The following is an 18966-nucleotide window of genomic DNA, read 5'->3' on the forward strand; positions in this document are numbered from 1 at the left end:
GGTCTGCTTTTGTTCTGGAATAGATACATTCCCATACATTTTCTGGTTTTCGAAGCGTCAGCGATCGTAGAAAGAGAATCGACGTGCTCCTTGGCTACAGGGGCAGCAGTATAAAATATTTCAAAATAAAAAATATTAATATTATCATAAGTATAATAAGTAATCTATGTAAAACTCGTAGTAGGTATAAGTAAGTACTTCATAACAGTGATTGTAGCAAACGTTACCAACATGTGTTGCAAGGATTCTCCCAAAGCAAAGTGCCGCCTTACATTTTAGCGAGCGTGGATTTTTAAAAAACTCCGCGCTGTGAATTCGCGTTGCATTTCAAGGAAAGCGCTGTGTAAATAGCGGGCAATCCTTTTCACCCGAGGCGCATTCAGCTCCCTTTGTGGAGACATTTAAGCTAGGGCTAGCTCAAAGCCAGGGCTGGCTCTTTAATTATTTCCAACCTGCCGGGGGAGACGATCGCGGTGGAAGGGTCTCGTAGGTTCCCTCTCTACCCCTCGTGTTCTCCCTCATTTATTTAAGTAAAACATCGCAATCAAAGAAATTAGTAACCCTAAGTTCTGATTCTGAGAGGCAAGCGAGAAAAGCAACAAATTGAATACAGAAAATGTTGTGTTGAAAATAAGTAAAAAGATTTGATTTAAAATATGATAAGTAGTTTTGGTGTTCCGATAAATATTAAGAAAAAAAAATAAAACCAAAAAAGGGTTTGGGCTCGTCCGGGATTTGAACCCGGGACCTCTCGCACCCTAAGCGAAAATCATACCCCTAGACCAACGAGCCGTTACCAGTGAAATTGAAAATATACAACTATTCTTAGCCAGCTTACACTGAATGTTATCTTTACTTTTTTTTCTAAATAACCATAATATTTTAATGTAATAAAGAAATAAAAATTAAATAAAGTAGAGTTACGATAAATATACATTTCAATGAGAAGTTACGAAATATTTTCTATCAGCGCCATCTATCGTACAGTAGATTTAATAGAGTCTGGCCTTTATGTTCCGCGACGAAGACCTTGACGGATATTTTATTTATCTTCGCATGTTAGCACCAAAGATTACAGTGTATGGTTAGCACGTCTACTTGTCACTAAATTAGCGACTACTACTTAGTGAAAAACCTGACTTTCAAGTATAAAATAATTGTAATGGTTTATCTAGAGCAATGTAATAAATTAATAATAAACACAAAAAAAGTATTAAGTTATCATATTATCAGCTTACTTCAACGGCTTTGGACAGGGTCAGGCCTCCCTTCTAATGGGGAAGGGATATTTATATATTTATATAAATTACCTATATACCCGGAGAAGACATTACAGTCCCCAGTTCGTCTTTCCAGGCTTTAATAAATAATATAATAAAAGACAATTACTACTTAATATAGAGCTTAGACCCATCATGCTACTTTAGTAGCAGTCTCAGACTAAAATTATCTTCTATATGACCTGCCTCGCTAGAGGTTACCCCTCTGTCTAAACTATTTAATCATGATAAAACATTTTCATACAAACTGCGTCTATAGAATCGATGTGTTAAAATTACACGTGTGTGTAATTTATAGTTATGTGTAGTGTAAGGACACCAGATATATTAATTGGTGTTAAATATTTTCGATGTATTCGCTGGATGCAGATGGCTCAGTATCGTGATGTTTGGAAGTCCCTACAAAAGGCCTATGTCCTGCAGTGGACGTCCATCGGCTGATATGATGATGATGATGATTTTCGATGTGTGTGTTTACCTCGTCCTCCTCAAAAAACTACAGTCAATTTTGTTAATGAATCTGACTGCGGTGCGATACAAGTCTACAGAAGGTAATTGGTCTGAGGTAACAGTGACTACAAGACTCAGAAGAAAGCCTTTTGTCTACAGAACTTTTGTCAAAGTTATAATTTCAATCCTTTTCAAGTCAAATAGGACATCCTACCCGTCGCATGTCTCCTCAGTTAGTAGGACGCAACGTGCAAAGAACTTAAAACGGGAATTATCTCTTTAGACGCCCTAGTATTTATGTGCAGAGTGCGCCCAGATATCTACTATTGTTCTCTGACGTACATTAAATTGCAATTCCTTAGCCCCATGCCTATACAATAATCATATAACTGTAACTTTAAATATCTACCTACCTTCAATTCTTTCCATTGTATTTTCGTTTTTTTGGTAATGAAAACCAGCTTAATTATAAAAATTAATAATATATATTAAAAAAAACTATACTTAATAATAAGTATAGATGAGGTAAAGTTGTGGTATGTTATCGCCGTGTTGCAACGACTTGCGGTACGGACGGCTTCAGTGTGCTCGTGGCGTTCGAGCCGTCCACATCTCTTGTTGTGTAATTCTTTATGGGTTAGGCGGGGAGAGTGACTTTAGTGGAAAAGGGGAGTGTTTGGTAACAGTCAAATGATCCTTTAACCCTACACACAACGTTCACAAGTGCGTAACTTCACTCAAGGACATTCCCTGCCATTCTAAGGTCTTATTTTGGTTACAGTTTGATTTGTTAATTAAGTTGTCCTGACAAATTACCTTTGCTCGACATTAGTTTTCTTATTTTTGTAATCACTTTTGAGTCTACTAAAAGGTATTATAGGGGGTAACCGATTTATACGAGGACCATCGTACTCGTAGGTACGTCGTTTAATCGTATATTATGTTATAAGATTTATTACTAAAGTTCAACCAAAGTCCGCTTGTTAGTTTAGTTTTAACAATAAAAGTTAATTTAGCTTATTTAACTACATACATCGATAATCCAGTGGTTTGCATATGTGGCTTCGGATCACGAGGTCCTGGGTTTGGGTCTCGGTTGTTCATATGTTATCTGTGCTAGCGCTTTGAATTTTAAAAAAAGATTTACACTTTGCACAAATTGTATAACTAAGGTAGGTATACTTTTTTCATCTATTACCTAGTTAAACCTTTCTGTAGTTTTGAGTTAATCGTAAACAGATAAACATACAGCCTCAGAGGAGAAGTGTGTTTATAATATGTCCTTATAGAATATAGATCATGTCCGTGTCATTGGGTTGAAAGTAAGCATAAAATGATAAGTAATATCGACTCCATAGGGAGAAGCTCCCATAGCTCACTTTATAATTAATTGTAATTTATGGATTCCTAGTATGGGAAGGCATTGTTTACTGATCCATATGAACTGAGAGCTTGTGATAGTCAGACATGCCCTTTTTAATTTTTTTTATTCGTTTCAAGTTTTAGCTACAATCTCCCTGATAAAGAATTAAAATCCACACCCCTTTCGGTTTCCTTTCACTTTATTTGTACACCATAATATAAGAAAAAACAAATAGGAACAAGACATAGAAGTATAGTACAGAAGTTTTGGACACGAATGGCAGCCTTATCGCTACGTAGCGATTTCTTCCAGGCAACCTTGGGTTTAAGAAAATGCGAGAATACGAGAATGCAGGTGGTGTAAATAAAATAAAATACTCGTGCATACATTCATATTTTTACACATTATCGGTCCCCCTCTCTAACTCCCTACTCTTTACGGAAAATAATTCGCGCCACTCGCGTCTCAGACTACTATTTACTACAATACATATACTTTAGTATGTCATGACAGTAAATACTATGGTTGAAAGTTCGACACCCATGCTCCTACCTAATTTGGACCATGGTAGGATGAAAAAAATCGATTCGATTTTTTTCATCAGAAGTATACTATCAGCCTTCCTAAAATGAGGTGTGGCTATTGCAGACTCTTGAAGTAGAACAAAGGTATGTCTATGTCATAAAATACCTTCGTTGACAAAGTTATTAAAAAGTAGGTCAATCGTAAACCCAGAACGCACGGATTCGTGGTAAAACATGTCAACCTTTCAGAGTTTATTATAGGTAATTTATATGGGTGAAGTTTTAATTTATTAGGTAGATACTTTTTTACATGAAAGAAATTTATTGATAGTATATATATGTATTATGGTATGTACTATGGTTATGGATTTAGAATTATTGTTAAACTGCGACAATTACAAAATCCAAAAGAACTTCTCAAAACGAATTACCTAATTTTTATCTGACTACGGCGAATCCAGAAGGAAGAGTAATGAAATAATTAAGCACGATCAAGTAATGTTTAATGCAGTTTTTTTTATCAAAAACATTTTCAAGAAGGCCATTAATATTTTTTTTTAATAAAAAAGAAAATAAAAAAGCTTGGGCTCGTCCGGGATTTGAACCCGGGACCTCTCGCACCCAAAGCGAGAATCATACCCCTAGACCAACGAGCCACATTACAAGACGGCGAATGATGTAATGTGACTGGCCTTGTATAATGACCAAGGCAAAATCGTATTTATAGTGAAGTAATATTTAAACTTTGATAGAGCCAAACAAAAATTTACCTGTTTATCATACAGTAGTGAATAAATATATAAAAACGTGTACTCACCTTTCAAAATATTGTCTATTAAATCGAGTCTCGTTTCGTGAAAAGGGATACTCAATGATTTTTAAAACTTAAATACCTACAATGTAATATTTTTACCAATTAGGTACTATAATTATAGTGATATATTGCTTCACCTACCTACTAAAATAAATAGGTAGTTATGTAAGTAAGGATGAAAACGATATGAGTGTAAGTACACTGCTGTTACCTACCTAATAGGAATTCGGGCAAAAAGTGGAGTACCTAATTTAGTTCGTGACCTCTAATTCAAAAGTCCCGTATCTCATCATTCTTCCTGACAGCCACAATCGAAAAAATTTGTTGCAGCTAATCAAATTAAACATGTTTTTTACCTACGAATCTACGACATTTCAAGTATGATTGGTACGTAAGTACGTAAGGTATCGGTATGAATACATAGGTACATAATTAGCGTAATATAAATACATATATTGTGTTCTAAAAATATTAAGAAAATTGTATTATTTTTAATATTTTTTTCACCACATTAAATTACTCTCACACTCGAAATAATCATGGCTTATGTTTGCGCGTCATCTTTCAGAAGTGGTCGAAACTACAACGGCACTTAAGCACGTAGTTCAACTACTCAGCAATAGATGGCGCTGCAAATTTTTGATAACAACCCACTCCTGCACAGTAAATATAATCTTTTTAAATCGCCCACAATAGGTTCAAAAGTATTAGAACGCAAAGCCATATAAAAAACATTAAATTAGTTTCCCATCAATAGATGGCGCTGTTGAAAGAATAAAATAAAACTTACCCATGACACCAAGTTGCTGAGGTGAGAGGGGCGCAGCATCACCGCCTCCAGAACCAATCGACCCTGAGGCCAGTGAAAGACGTTCACTGAACCCGAGAGGGCTACTGCGTCCTCCGCTACTGGCAACAGATCCCATACCTAAAAAATTAAAAATTATTTAATTTACACTACTTATCATTTTATAGAGAAAAGATTTGTATGTTTGTATGAATGAATAATTTCGAAAATACTGGGCCGATTTAAGAATTTCGTTCAACAGATATCTACATTATTTGGGAATAATATAGGCTATATTGTATGGATTTGTAACTATGCTGGTGAAACAGCAAGGTATAATTTCATAAATATACAATATTACATAATTACAATCTATACTAATATTACTAACAGGAACAATTTGATTGGTTGATTGTTTGTTTGCATTGAATAGACTCTGAAACCACTGAACCAATTTCAAAATTTCTTTCACTGTTGGGATGCTACAGTATCCCTGGGTGCCACAGGCTATATTTTATTCCTGTATACATACAAACTACATAGGTGAAACCACGTGCCGTCTGCTAGTACATAATAAAGTAGTTAAAACAAAGTATTGTAAGTGTTATATAACCATATAAATAATAAATAGTTGGTCAAATGAATGAAAAATAGTTAAAGGATGAATAATTAATAGATCATATTTAAAAAAGTATGTTAGAAATACCTCCATTGGGGCTTCTCATTCTGGATAATCTTTTATTAATAGCTCTTTGGATTCTGGGATTAAATATTGGCTTTGCACGTCGCCGAGCCAAATACCTTGACAGCACCCCTACTACTACTGCACTGGTACCAACCACCCCTAAACTCCATAGCACCACCTGGAAATTACACTATTATGACTAAAAAACTAAATATAGTAAACAGGAAAGATTTTTGTGTGTAGTTAGGTTCAGAAAGTACTGGATTGATTATAAAAATTCACTAATTATTGGCGAGTATATTTTATTTCAGTGGGAGTACTCTTCTAGGGAATGGGATATTTGTGAGTGGGACCCATTTGTACATTTACCCAATACATTTTCAGAAATCTGTAATAGCTATTTGATATGCCTCTTTTTTAACTGACTTCAAAAAGGAGGAGGTTCTCAATTTGACCAGTATTTTTTTTTGAGAACTTATTATGATATGTTATTTTATCTTTTGAGATAAATTAATACATTTCTTGTTTGAATATCCTGTTAATATAATGCAAGTTTGAAAAGATTTCCATAGCATTTTACAGTAATATAGTTTATAAATCAGTATAATACTACAGCTTTGTTGTCTTAAAATCTGTTGATAGAACAGCATAGCGTTGGTATAATATTAAAACAAGGCCTAGGTACCATTAATAGCCTAATAGAAGCTGCAATGAGGTGTTGTTCAGTAATTAATCATATATATTTTGTATGCTTCATCGTCAATTTTGGATATGTCTACAACAAATAAAATGTTATTTACCAGAAGTGAGCGATAGCTTATTGGTTGCGTAACTGCAATTAACAATAAGGTAAAGTTGTCAAGTAGAATATGTCACACATATTTATAGTTTTGGGCCTGTCTCCCACATCTATTCACCTTGACCTGTGTTATAATCTGTATAACTCAGTAAAAATGAAATATTAATTTGATAAAACATTCTAATATAATTTTATAAAATTTTATCCATCTAAAAAGAAATTTAATGAAATTAACAAGAATTTTGTTTATATAATTTCACTAACATAATATGAATTATGATATAACTATTATATGATAAAAACATACAACAAATATATAGTGATAAAAAATTTAAAAATTCATATTTAAAAAAACTTTATTTAAAGTAATATTGTTTAAGTTACTCCAAATGAAATCAAAATACTCTGAGTGTAATGAGTTCATTCATCAACATCAACAGTAATATTTAAACGGCCCACTACAGGCCAGGCCAGACCTCAGGCAGGGCATATGGTGCTTATATCCACCAAGCTGCCCCAATGCGGGTTGGCGGGCTTATGGAGATAATGTTTACTCAATATAAATAATTTTAACCTTTTGTGATGTTGTCAATTGAATTCTGTATGATAACACTTGCTGGAAATGCTTTAACTTCTCCAGTACTGGACTGGCTTGTATCATATGCTGCATCATTTATTTTTTACACTTTGCTCACTTAGAAAATATTTTCACTGTTTACAAAATTGAAGAATTAAGTTTCAGGTTATCTGTCAATACATAACAGTTTTATTGATGTTTTAACACTATATAACTGACTGTGATTTACAGTGAAAATAAAACTACATTTTCCGGTGCACCTTGAATAAATAATAGCTATATTTGATATTACAAATAAATATAACCAATTAAACTTAAATATTCCCGGTCAGGGACACAGTCATAGACTAAAACCAACTAAAACTAAAAAAAACATCAAAGTCAAAGTGACGTTTTTTCAAACTGGCTTGAATTCTAGCTCTTTAGAGCTAGCAATAGCAAGTGACAAGTATCATCGGCTTAGAAAGCAGAGCCAAAAAGCAGTATTAAAATTTAAGAAATATTTATTGTTATCAATTGTTATTGTCAATGTCATTATTTGTCAATTGTCAAATTGTCGAATTGTTTTGTGATTAATATTTTAAAAATTATTTTATTCTCTAATTTTTTAAGATAAATATTATTTTTGAAGTTAATCTGGACGCAAGTACTATTTAAGTAATACCAGGAAGTAAAATATAAATCCATGAAATTGTTTGTGCTTTAATGTTTTATTAAATTGTTTTGCACTCCAAAATAATTATTAAAAATGGATATGGATATAAAATTTATGCGAAAATAGATTATTTAAAGTTGTCTATTATGGATACAATGCTGGGACAACCCTTACAAACTTTAGAAATAACAATTGAAGACCTCCCTGATGAGGTTTTGGAATTTATTTTAGGATTTCTGCCACCTTACAAAGACCTTCAAAATTGTATGAGTGTTTGTAAAAGGTGGTGCAATTGCGCCCATAGTAAGTTTATAATAAATAAGGTTATTTTGTAAATGAATATTTTATGTTCTTGGACTATCAAGACTGTCGACATTCTTTGTATCACCGACTGCTTTTCATCTATTGTGATTGCTAGTTTTACTGCTAATGGTTACTGTTTACTGATAGGTATAGCACCACTCTCTTTGCTGGGATGTGTTTTACCACATCCAGGCTTACAATTAATTGGCTAGATAAAGGTTGTTTTTATGGACTAGATCTCAAAATGTTTCATGTTTGTCAATCATTTATTTTCAGATGTATTACATAAAACTTCAATTAAGCTGATCAAAGCAATTGGTGATTTCAATATATTATGGAAAAATGTGGCACCCACTGATGTGGTACCAACAATTACAAAAAGGTTTTCACACTCAGCTTGTATCCTGGAGAATAATATGTACATCTTTGGAGGATGCACCACTAACGCCACATCATTCAATGATTTGTGGAGGTTTGATCTCTCTAGACGGCAGTGGGTAAGACCTCTGGCGACCGGCACATATCCTGTTCCTAAAGCATACACAACCATGGTTGACTATAAAGACTGTCTGATTGTTTTTGGAGGCTGGACTTACCCATCTATGTCTCAATACTATCAAAATGTTACAATGTTTAATGACATTCATTTCTATTGTATTAAAACAAATAAATGGATATTAATAAATGCTACAAATCCTCCACCGCCAATGGCTGGACATTCAGCATGTATCAAAGGGGATGAAATGGTTGTCTTTGGTGGTTTGATAATGTCTGCAGCCCAAAATTTTCAAATACAATGCTCAAATGATATATGGGTACTGAATTTATCAACATGCAGCTGGAGGAAGCAACCATCAACCTTACCTAGTCCATCACCTCGATATGCCCAATCTCTTATTAGACTAGACTGTGACAGGCTAATGTTGCTTGGAGGTGTTCAAACTTTGCACAATCGCTTTGTCTATAGCGATTGCTGGATACTCACTATGAAAGGGCCTATATGGACTTGGAAAGAGATAGCTGTGAGAAATAAAGAATGGGCTTCTGCCAATGTATGGTGTAATCCTGCCTGCCGTGTGGGGGACAAGGTAGTTAGTCTAAGCAGAAGCAGAAATGGTTGGAACAGTGCTAAACCAATGGTAACCTCTGCAGTTCGCCTGTCTAATCTAAACAGAGCAGAAGGAGCACCAGTTGCAGTAAGAGTTGAGCAAAGTCTGCAGAGACCTTTAGACAGAGATCACAATATCAATGGAAGACGTGGAGTATTACCTAGACAAAGAGTTCCTGCAAACGAGCCAGTAGCTGGTCCAAGTAATGAACCAGAAAAGGGGGAAAATTCTAGACACAATAATGAAAATGTTACAAGCCAAGCTAATGCTTCTTCTAGTGGAGAATCTAGGCAGTCGCTTAATAATATTGATGCAGCTAAAAAAGAGTCTGCATTGAGAAGAAATAAAAATAAGGTTAATATAATTTATTTAAGCATTTGATAAATATTATTTAAAGAATGAATTTTTTGTTTGTTTGCTAAAATTTAATTCAAAACTACTAGACCGATTTTTAAAAAATCTGTCACTATTAGATAGCTACAGTTTCACTTAGTAACATGGGTTATATTTTATTCCTTTGGAAATGGGAACTGTGGGTGATGGTCTGTCAGTGTGTTAATATATTACACCTTATTTTTACAGAATAAAGGCATGAAGATTGTTAGACAGTTGCAAGAAGCTAATAAATATAGGATGGCTGCATTTGCATGTGACTCGACTGGAAATAATGCCCCACCAGAAAATGACCTTATTAATCAAAGACAAATAGCACATTTGGAAAACAGATTAGAGCCAATCCCTGAAAACCAACAACAGAGGCCACCAGCGGTAAAAAAGATCAAAAGGAATACTTTGGCAATGCATGTCTTGGATATATCCACTGTGGTTAATGGGAATTCAATGAATTATGTGTCATGGTTATGTCCTCGACTTGGAGAAATGCATGGTGCACCAGAAGAGCTGGTCATGTATTCATTAGTCAAAGGCAATGGAGAGTTAATAATGTTTGGCGGTGTTCATAATGATATTAGTATTTTAAATTATTCTGAGCAACAGAATATGTATTCAAATTCATTGCATTTTATAACACCACCTAGGGATGTCATTTGAAGATATTTTTGTTATGTAAGTTGTTTTTTAAAAAATATGTTGTGTTGTGACTATACTAAGATTTGTAATTTATCTGAGTATAAAAATTATATGATGTGTAATGATGAATGTGATATAGTTGCATATTTTTTTCAAGCAACATAGGTAGTCCATTTCTGACTCGGAGAGTCAGTATAATATGTAACAATAACCAATATTACTATCTTGATACCTATTAATGTTACAGAAATACTTTCAGCAGTAAAATCAAAATAAGTGTGTTTTCTCAAATAAAGTTCATTATCATGCTATAATAAGAGCCTTTATTCTTCTTTTATGACAAAGGCTTTCTCTAAACTTTTCCGCACTTACTGATCCCTTACATGCATAATTAACATGATATAAAACAAAAACAAGCTTTGAAGAAATGTTCTTGAAGCATTATAAAGAATTGATTTACAAATTTCCATTATTTAAGGATAATTTATTATATATCAAGCTATTTGTACACATGTATTGCTTAATATTCTCAAATATAAACAAAATCTCATACAGTAATCCAACTTGCTTTCACCAATCATTGCTAAAACAAGATTTATTAATTTTCATCTAATAATAATCTGATCTTTATCAAATTATTATTAGATGAAAATCCCAAGTAATTCTTATATGGTTTAGTTACTTAAATTATATATGAACAATTTAATTATCTAATATAATTGCATTTGTTGTAAAGAGTATTTGTATAAAAAGTGGTGCAAATGTATAGAAAAAGTTATTGCTAAGCTTGATAAATTAAACTCGTTTATTAATTAATGGTTTATTTATTTTATTTGTGTATCAGAAAATCTACTCCTTTTCAGATAGTAAACCTCCAAAAACAGCAGCAGGAATTTCTTTTTTCTGCACAGGTGCCACTTCTTCATCTTCATCTCCACTGTTTTCAGATTCTTCTTCGTCAATATCAATTTCATCAGGATTTACTACTTTATCAGCTTCTTTGAGACCTTGAGTTTCACCTCTAACAAATAGAATGTTACCTTTGTTCTGAACAGCCATTTCAGCTGCTTTGGCCTCCAACATTCGCATGCCATCTTTCATTCCAGGAGCAAGATCTGATACAGTACCTGCTGCCTGTGCCGCTGAGCTTAACATTTGTGCTGACATCATGTTCACTTGAGTGTTGTATGTAGCTTGTACACTTCTCTTAATTCTAAGCATTTCACGCATTGTATCCTCATTTCCGTGTCTGACTTCAAATTCTTTCCAAGTATTCCAAAATTCTGCAGTTATACGAGGATCACACATTTGACTACAGTGTGCATATATGGCACGTGCCCTGTCAATCTCACCCAGACGTGTTTCCATTTCTGCAAATCTTATACACATTTCTCTAGCCTTAGCGTCTTGCAAAGTTTCAATTGCTTTCTCATATATTTGTCGTGTTTTTGGCACTCCATATATCTCAGCAGCTTTTTTAATGTAAATATTAAACATCTCAAACATCTGTTCTGGTAGAACCGCTGTTGTGGCTCGCTCATACACAGACATGGCATGTCTGGCTAAACCATGTTCCTCTTCTAATTTAGCATATAGTAAGAAAATTGACTTAGCAAACTCTGGTGGACAGTGTTCTAAACATTGTTCAAACAGATCTCTAGCCCTTTCTAGTTTTGACCCCCCATATCTTTTTAAGAATTTGGTCAGATATGTGTTCCAGATGTCATATACATTTGGCCATTTGAAAAGAGCTATTCCCTTTTCATATGCTCTGAAAGCTTCTTCAAAATAATTGTGTTCTTCCAAAAATAAGCCATAATTTATTATTATTTGTGGTGTAGCTATTTTTAAATCAATAATATGGTCATAGACAGCTTTACAGGATTTGTATGTGCCAAAACTTTCTTCTAAATCAGCATACATGGACCATACCTTTAAGGACTTGTACAAACGCATTTGAACAGTTTCATTGTCATCATGATAAGCTACTTTGCGGCTTGGTAGTACTGTAGCTCTTTGCATCAATGTTAAGGCTTTTTCATAGTTTTCATGTTTTATTTCCATTTCTGTCCATTCACACCAAACCGAAGCCAGGTCATCAACTTTTGCATAACTAACTTGGGTTGCTTTCTCGAAAATCAATCTTGCATCTTCAATTTGGTCATTACTTTCATAAAATTTGGCAAAACCCACCCAAAGGGTGTAAAGCTTTCCTACTGCTAGTTTTGGATCTACAGTTTGTACTGCCTCTGTGTATGTATCAATAATTTCATGGGGTTTGCCTTCATAAAGTTTAACTCTTTTATGCCATTCAGCTACATTATGTGGGTTTTGCCTTAAAAGCACTGAATTCAGAAGTAGCAATCTTCTCTCCATTAAGTATTCAAACCTTGCTAATCTAAGTTCTAAATCAATGTCATCATCTTCAGTGGGATTTACTTTCTTAGCAACTTCCTCCATTTTTTTACTTAGACTGAGTTCCTCAAATTGAGCATATGCATCAAAAACCTGAGTAAAGTCTCTAACAGTGGTTACAGTTTGTATGGCTTCTTCATAGATATCTCTAGCTCTCTCAAACAGACCACTCCTAACATAATAGTCTGCTAATGAGTTCCACAGATGTCCTAACTGATCAGTATAACGTCTAAGTCCACCTCTAATTATAGCATCAACATTTAGTGAATGAATTTTGTCTGGATTTTTAGATATTAATTCACAAAGTTCATTCCAAAGTTGGTGATTTGATTTTCCATGCTTTGACTGAAAGTTCTCATTGTTAACAAGTTGTGCCAGTTTCACTGCTGCTTCATCTAATTTTTCTATTACTATTAAATAATCAATATATTCTTCTGTGTCTTCTGGAGATAGCTTGAGATATCGTCTGAATACTCTCACAGCTGTTTCTGGGATGTTATGTTTCTTTAGAAAACTGAGATAAAGTGGCCAAATTCTATGATGTTGTGTAATAGGCAAAGCCCTTAAAGCACTATCAAATGCATTCCTAGTAACAGTTATTTTACATTGGTCTGTTAGAAAGGTACAGTAATCCATCCATATTCTAGGCATTTTATGCATAAAAACAAGTGACCTTTCAAAACAATTGTTAACATCTTCATAAGCAGGGTCTATAATGCAACGACCTCTAATCTGTGATCTTCTTAATTTAAGATAATTGTACCAAAGCTTAAAAGAACCTGGTAATTCTTTGAGAGCTCTCTCATAGATCATATTAATTTCATTTTTGGGTGCAGATTTTTTATGTTCTATGTATCTAAGCCAATGTTTGACTGAAAATGGATTTCTTAATATCTCTTCTTCATATGGTAAGTCTTCTTCAGTCTGTAAGATATAATAAAATAGATATAAACCTTAAAGAAGCAATTAGTATTGTAAATCTTAGTACTCATAAATCTTAATTAGGTTAGCGCCCCTATGGTTTGTCATAAATGCCCTGGAGAATGGATTGTGCTTTGGTGTGGGATGCCACATGTTCTGATATCTTATATGCAGTTGACCAGCAAATGTGTGAGCACAGACACTGATACTAAAATACAGTTGTCTATACTATTTGGCATCAAGACTCTAGGTCTGTGGGGTAGGACCGCCCAGACTCTCCACAAGGAGATTACCAAGTGCCTCAGGGAGACAACAGGTGACCTTCGGGCAGGCAGTTTTCTCGCTCAACAAATTCGGGAATGCTGCCTGTGTGATGGGCACTCTACCAAAGACAGCAAATTTTGATAATTAAGTATTAGTTATAATTTATTTGAATTTTATAGATTTAGGTAATTCATTTTAATATATGCCTATCTAATAGTTCAGTTGTAGCTGTTGTTTTTTAATATAAAATCAAGTTATGTGAACAGAACAAAGTTTGCCAGATCAGTACAGTTTACAATACTGTACTAACATACAGTATTGTATGTCTCCTGATCCATCTATTTTCTAGCCAGCTTGTGAAGCTAACACACATTGGCGTATTTAGGATTATTAAGGTATGCCTGGCCCCCAACATAAAGTCTCTTATTAGTATTTTAATAGAATTCCATATTGGTAGCACAGAATCCTAGGGTAGACACAGGTCCACTTTAGGGTAGGGTATATAGCTATATACGCCTATGCTAACACAATGTGTTTCATGGATTCTGTGGTCAGGCCCTGAGGTTTTCTGTAATGCCCATTCCGCACAGCATAATCATGAGTCATAGGGGCTAAAGTAGGCTGCTATAGCGTAACTTAGCTCTTTAACTATTAATACCTAATAAATGGACTGAGTGAGACATAATAATAGTTAATTTTCATTGTTTATTCACTGGTATTATAGCCCGTGTACGTATTCGACAATATGAAACTACGAAGTGATTGAAAAATAAGCTGTTTATAGATATATCTTGAGTTTATTGTAGAATAGTATCGTTTATTTATTGTAAAACAGTCAACCACCATCAAAATGCTCAGAAGTGAAAATTACTTACAAAAAATATATCGATTTCTTTTCCATCAAGAGTAGGCATATTGTTATTTGCAATAACAATTAATTACTATTGATATGAAATAATGAAATTGTTATTTGTTAGAGGAACAATAAACATTAAAATAAAATTAGTTTTTAATTTTAATAATTTTTCAGAATTTCAGATCATCTGATGACAGATGATAATGACCACAGTGCACAAACGTCAAGTCCATAGAGTACATTGAATATAGGGTATAGAGTCCTCAGTTGCCATCTTCGCTTAGCGCCATCATGTGAGCAGATAGAGAACTACACCAATTATAATATATACCCATAAGTATAAAATGAGCGTCGAATTACGTATATATACCTATATCCATAGAGACATAAACATAATGTTTACATAATAGTATTAACTGTTCTTTAATTCTATTATTTTATTTAGGAATTCGGATACAAATAATAAAAACACAAATGGGATACATATAATTATTTATTGTTTCTCCTTTTGTGTACATAAACAACTCCGTCTCTTTGAATAGAGTCATCTTCGTCAAAACCTCTAGTGGTACCCCTTAACAATATATTTGTTGACTTACACCAATTAAATGTAAAAAATCTGCACGAAAAAATAAAAAAAGAACTCTACTAAATCCCAAGACAAGACATATATAACAGAGTTCTCGGAATCCAAAGTAAAGCACAGGTTAAAACGGTTTATAACAGTCACCAAAATCCATAAAAAAAGCCAGGTCGTCGGGAAAGATCAACGCAAAAAAACACCATGAAGAAAGCAGCAGAAATAAAACCGTTTCGTATAAAAAATTAAACAAAATGTCAGCCGCACAAGGTTATAATTTTTTTTTAATACCTGGCTTAAGATTACCTCAGAGTCCTGCTGGTCAAAGTGCCTTAAAGCGCCATCTATTGAGCAAATAGGGAATTAAGGAGGCATATGCAATTTGTACTGAGGTCGTAATGTACAGACTGATTACACCCTGGTCAAGTCAAATGAAGATCACAAACGGCATAAAAGAATGAAGATAGTGACCAAGGAACATATTTAATAGTGACCTACCAAGACAGAACAGACCGCCATAGATTAATGATAACATAATATCCTATAATCTACGGCACAGAGGGCTGTGGACACTTAGACCGTTTAAATAACAGGACCTGCCTCGCTAACCGTTACCCCTCTGGCAAAGATCAAAAATCTATGATCTAACGCGTTTATAAAAACTGTTGCTATAGAATCGATGTTTGATTGTTTTAGTCGTGTAAAGAGTTCCCTAAAAATGCCGGTTTGTGAAGTTAAAGGGCATAAAAAACGGCCTAAAACTTGTAGTTTAGTAAAATATGGAGTAACGTTTCTTTTGAAAGTATTTTAACCTTAATTTTATCAAATTTGTAATAAAAACAATTTATAAAAAGAATCGATTCTTTTGACGAAACAGCCAAACATCGATCAGTAATCGAATATTCTATGTATCTGTGGATAGTCAATGTGTTTGATAATAAAAATTATGCGTGTGTGTATTGCGAGACAAATTTATAGTTGTGTGTAGTGTATGGACATGGAATATTTTTAATAGTGTTAAATATTTTCGATGTGTGACTTTACCTCGTCCCCCTCAAAAAACGACAGACAATTTTGTTCGTGAATTTGAGTGTGATGCATCTCCATTTTCTAATTCCTCTACGTGTAGACATAAATCTATTATAAAGCCAGAGAGGAATTAGGTATGGAAATGCTACGCACTCAAATTTTGCTATAAAATTTCTTGTCTGTATTTCTTGTAATAGAGAACGTTACTAGGTACGCAAAATCATTTGAAATTTTGTTACATTAAAGCTTTTATATATACAGATACACTAATTTTTGTTTTATTTAAAAATACTAAAATAGTTGTTATTTTACATGCATTCAAAGTTTGCAAAAATATCGACTTCCGCTGACGGTCGCGATATTATACGTGACGTCATCACACAACATTTGCTCACCTGTTATAGGCAATTTCGTACTTCTGCCTTACCTACTGACGAACTAATGGTTAATTTTTTTTTTGTCTTCAAAAGCCCATTTATCGAGAAAGGCTTTAAGCTACATAACATCACGTTACGACCAATAGGAGCAAAGCACCGATCAAAAATGTGGCCAAAACGGGGAAAATAATGTTTGGTCGTCGGCTAGTCTTCTTCATACAAATGCGAAAGGGCTTGAGGTACAAAAATGTTTTTTTTTTAATAATGGCTTTTGCGATAACGCAACTTTATCTTTTAGTAAACTACAAGTTGTTGGCAGTTTTTATGCCATTCAACTATATAAACTGGCATTTGTACGCAGATCTTTTCACATCAAAAATTATGTACATTACATGAATGTAAAACAAAATTTCATAGAGAGGTAACATCTAGCGAGTCAGGTCCTTTGTAATTGATCTGAGTGCACTGTATAATATACCAGTGTACACTAGTAGTACGAGAGCCCACGACCAAAATTTTTGTCTCATAGCAATACGGCCAAAACCGCATCAAACCGATAGATACGATTAACGAAAATGTGAGATGAACTCGAAAATACCAATATCAGACATTTTCCGCGTAGCGTTTGTGCTGACCGAATTTTCAAAATTGTCAAAGAATTTTACCGAACTGCATCATAGCAATATATCTGATTTGCAAATTGGAAACATATTTTTCTGAGTAATGACATCTGTCATCTGTCAAAGTACATATAATAGACAAGGGAGATTCTTGAATATCTATGAAGGCTGTAAATTAAAAAAAAACATTTAACAGAGGCGTCGGCCAGGCGACTCCAAAACGTTACTTTCGTTTTTGGGAGTATATGCTACACTTAAAGTGTCTGAAAACAGGTTTTTGGTAATCATGGCAGCAATACGAAAAGTTGAAAAAAAAAAAATTATCCTTATTGCTATGATACAGGTCGGCTAAATTTGTTGACATTTTCAAAAATGCGCTCAGGCTATACGCGCAAAATGTCTGAAAACAAACTTTTTCGTAATACAATTATAAAATCTATGTACATTTTCACTATCAGACGTATTGTTATAATACCGACTGTCTTATTTTTTTTGACACAGCAGAAATGGCCTCCCACGCAGTTGCTACACTTTCAACCATTACTACACACCTAGTCGGGTTCAGAATCATACAATCTAACGATTTTATAGGGTTTTTGCCGTATTGTTATGAGACATGGTTTTGGTCGTGGGCTCTCGTACTACAGTCTGTAGTGCACAGCACATTTTTTCAGTTGTGTGACTCTGTGATGTGATGTCCAAGGAACATATTTACTCAGTGTCAGCTTTGGCTTTTTTTATTATTTGACGCAGGGTGTAATCAGTCTGTACATTACGACCTCAGTACAAATTGCATATGCCTCCTTAATTCCCTATTTGTTCAATAGATGGCGCTTTAAGGCACTTTGACCAGCAGGATTCTGAGGTAATCTTAAGCCAGGTATTAAAAAAAAATTATAACCTTGTGCGGCTGACATTTTGTTTAATTTTGTAGACGAAACGGTTTTATTTCTGCTGCTTTCTTCATGGTGTTTTTTGCGTTGATCTTTCCCGACGACCTGGCTTTTTTATGGATTTTGGTGACTGTTATAAACCGTTTTAACCTGTGCTTTACTTTGGATTCCGAGAACTCTGTTATATATGTCTTGTCTTGGGATTTAGTAGAGTTCTTTTTTTATTTTTTCGTGCAGATTTTTTACATTTAATTGGTGTAAGTCAACAAATATATTGTTAAGGGGTACCACTAGAGGTTTTGACGAAGATGACTCTATTCAAAGAGACGGAGTTGTTTATGTTCACAAAAGGAGAAACAATAAATAATTATATGTATCCCATTTGTGTTTTTATTATTTGTATCCGAATTCCTAAATAAAATAATAGAATTAAAGAACAGTTAATACTATTATGTAAACATTATGTTTATGTCTCTATGGATATAGGTATATATACGTAATTCGACGCTCATTTTATACTTATGGGTATATATTATAATTGGTGTAGTTCTCTATCTGCTCACATGATGGCGCTAAGCGAAGATGGCATCTGAGGACTCTATACCCTATATTCAATGTACTCTATGATTTGACGTC

At 33.9% G+C, this 18966-nt stretch overlaps 3 protein-coding genes and 2 non-coding genes across 6 annotated transcripts in view; 1 reads left to right on the top strand and 4 right to left on the bottom strand.

Annotated features, from left to right (window-relative positions):
* LOC112048311 (mitoguardin) overlaps positions 1–7633 on the bottom strand; it is a 65175-nt gene extending 57542 nt beyond the window's left edge. The window contains exons 1-4 of one of the 2 annotated variants that reach the window (XM_024085799.2): positions 7526–7633; positions 7277–7449; positions 5925–6081; positions 5222–5359 (exon numbers count right to left, since the gene is read on the bottom strand). In XM_024085799.2, the coding sequence (XP_023941567.2) occupies positions 5222–5359; positions 5925–6081; positions 7277–7375 (394 nt within the window). In that variant the 5' untranslated portion in view covers positions 7376–7449; positions 7526–7633. The remainder of the gene's footprint in view (positions 1–5221; positions 5360–5924; positions 6082–7276; positions 7450–7525) is intronic. The other variant, XM_052891060.1, reaches the window with a different exon arrangement.
* On the bottom strand, positions 721–792 carry Trnap-agg (transfer RNA proline (anticodon AGG)). Its single transcript has one exon. It is a non-coding gene; the product is annotated as a tRNA-Pro (tRNA).
* On the bottom strand, positions 4202–4273 carry Trnap-ugg (transfer RNA proline (anticodon UGG)). The gene has a single exon. It is a non-coding gene; the product is annotated as a tRNA-Pro (tRNA).
* Positions 7634–7783: 150 nt separating the features above from the next.
* On the top strand, positions 7784–11077 carry LOC112048289 (F-box only protein 42). Its single transcript, XM_024085770.2, has 3 exons — positions 7784–8237; positions 8514–9700; positions 9929–11077. The coding sequence occupies exons 1-3, from the start codon at positions 8081–8083 to the stop codon at positions 10394–10396; spliced, it is 1812 nt and encodes a 603-aa protein (XP_023941538.1). The 5' UTR covers positions 7784–8080; the 3' UTR covers positions 10397–11077.
* Positions 11078–11179: 102 nt separating this feature from the next.
* LOC112048288 (pre-mRNA-splicing factor syf1 homolog) lies at positions 11180–15054 on the bottom strand. The gene is made up of 2 exons (XM_024085769.2): positions 14851–15054; positions 11180–13714 (listed from the first exon to the last, which is right to left on the bottom strand). Exons 1-2 carry the CDS (start codon positions 14887–14889, stop codon positions 11225–11227), a joined length of 2529 nt encoding a protein of 842 aa, XP_023941537.2. The 5' UTR covers positions 14890–15054; the 3' UTR covers positions 11180–11224.
* Between the last annotated feature and the right edge of the window lie 3912 nt (positions 15055–18966).

The sequence above is a fragment of the Bicyclus anynana genome, chromosome 3 (assembly GCF_947172395.1).
Source record: "Bicyclus anynana chromosome 3, ilBicAnyn1.1, whole genome shotgun sequence".
Taxonomy (NCBI): Eukaryota; Metazoa; Arthropoda; class Insecta; order Lepidoptera; family Nymphalidae; genus Bicyclus; species Bicyclus anynana.

What these genes read in the sequence shown, in the direction of transcription:
- LOC112048288 (XM_024085769.2), bottom strand. Translation starts at nt 14,889, where the DNA reads ATGCCTACTCTTGATGGAAAAGAAATCGATATATTTTTT. An exon ending in AAGAAATCGATATATTTTTT is followed by an intron (nt 13,715 to 14,850) that starts GTAAGTAATTTT and finishes TATATCTTACAG; the next exon opens with ACTGAAGAAGACTTACCATA.
- LOC112048289 (XM_024085770.2), top strand. Translation starts at nt 8,081, where the DNA reads ATGGATACAATGCTGGGACAACCCTTACAAACTTTAGAAATAACAATT. An exon ending in GTGGTGCAATTGCGCCCATA is followed by an intron (nt 8,238 to 8,513) that starts GTAAGTTTATAA and finishes ATTTATTTTCAG; the next exon opens with ATGTATTACATAAAACTTCA. An exon ending in TGAGAAGAAATAAAAATAAG is followed by an intron (nt 9,701 to 9,928) that starts GTTAATATAATT and finishes TTATTTTTACAG; the next exon opens with AATAAAGGCATGAAGATTGT.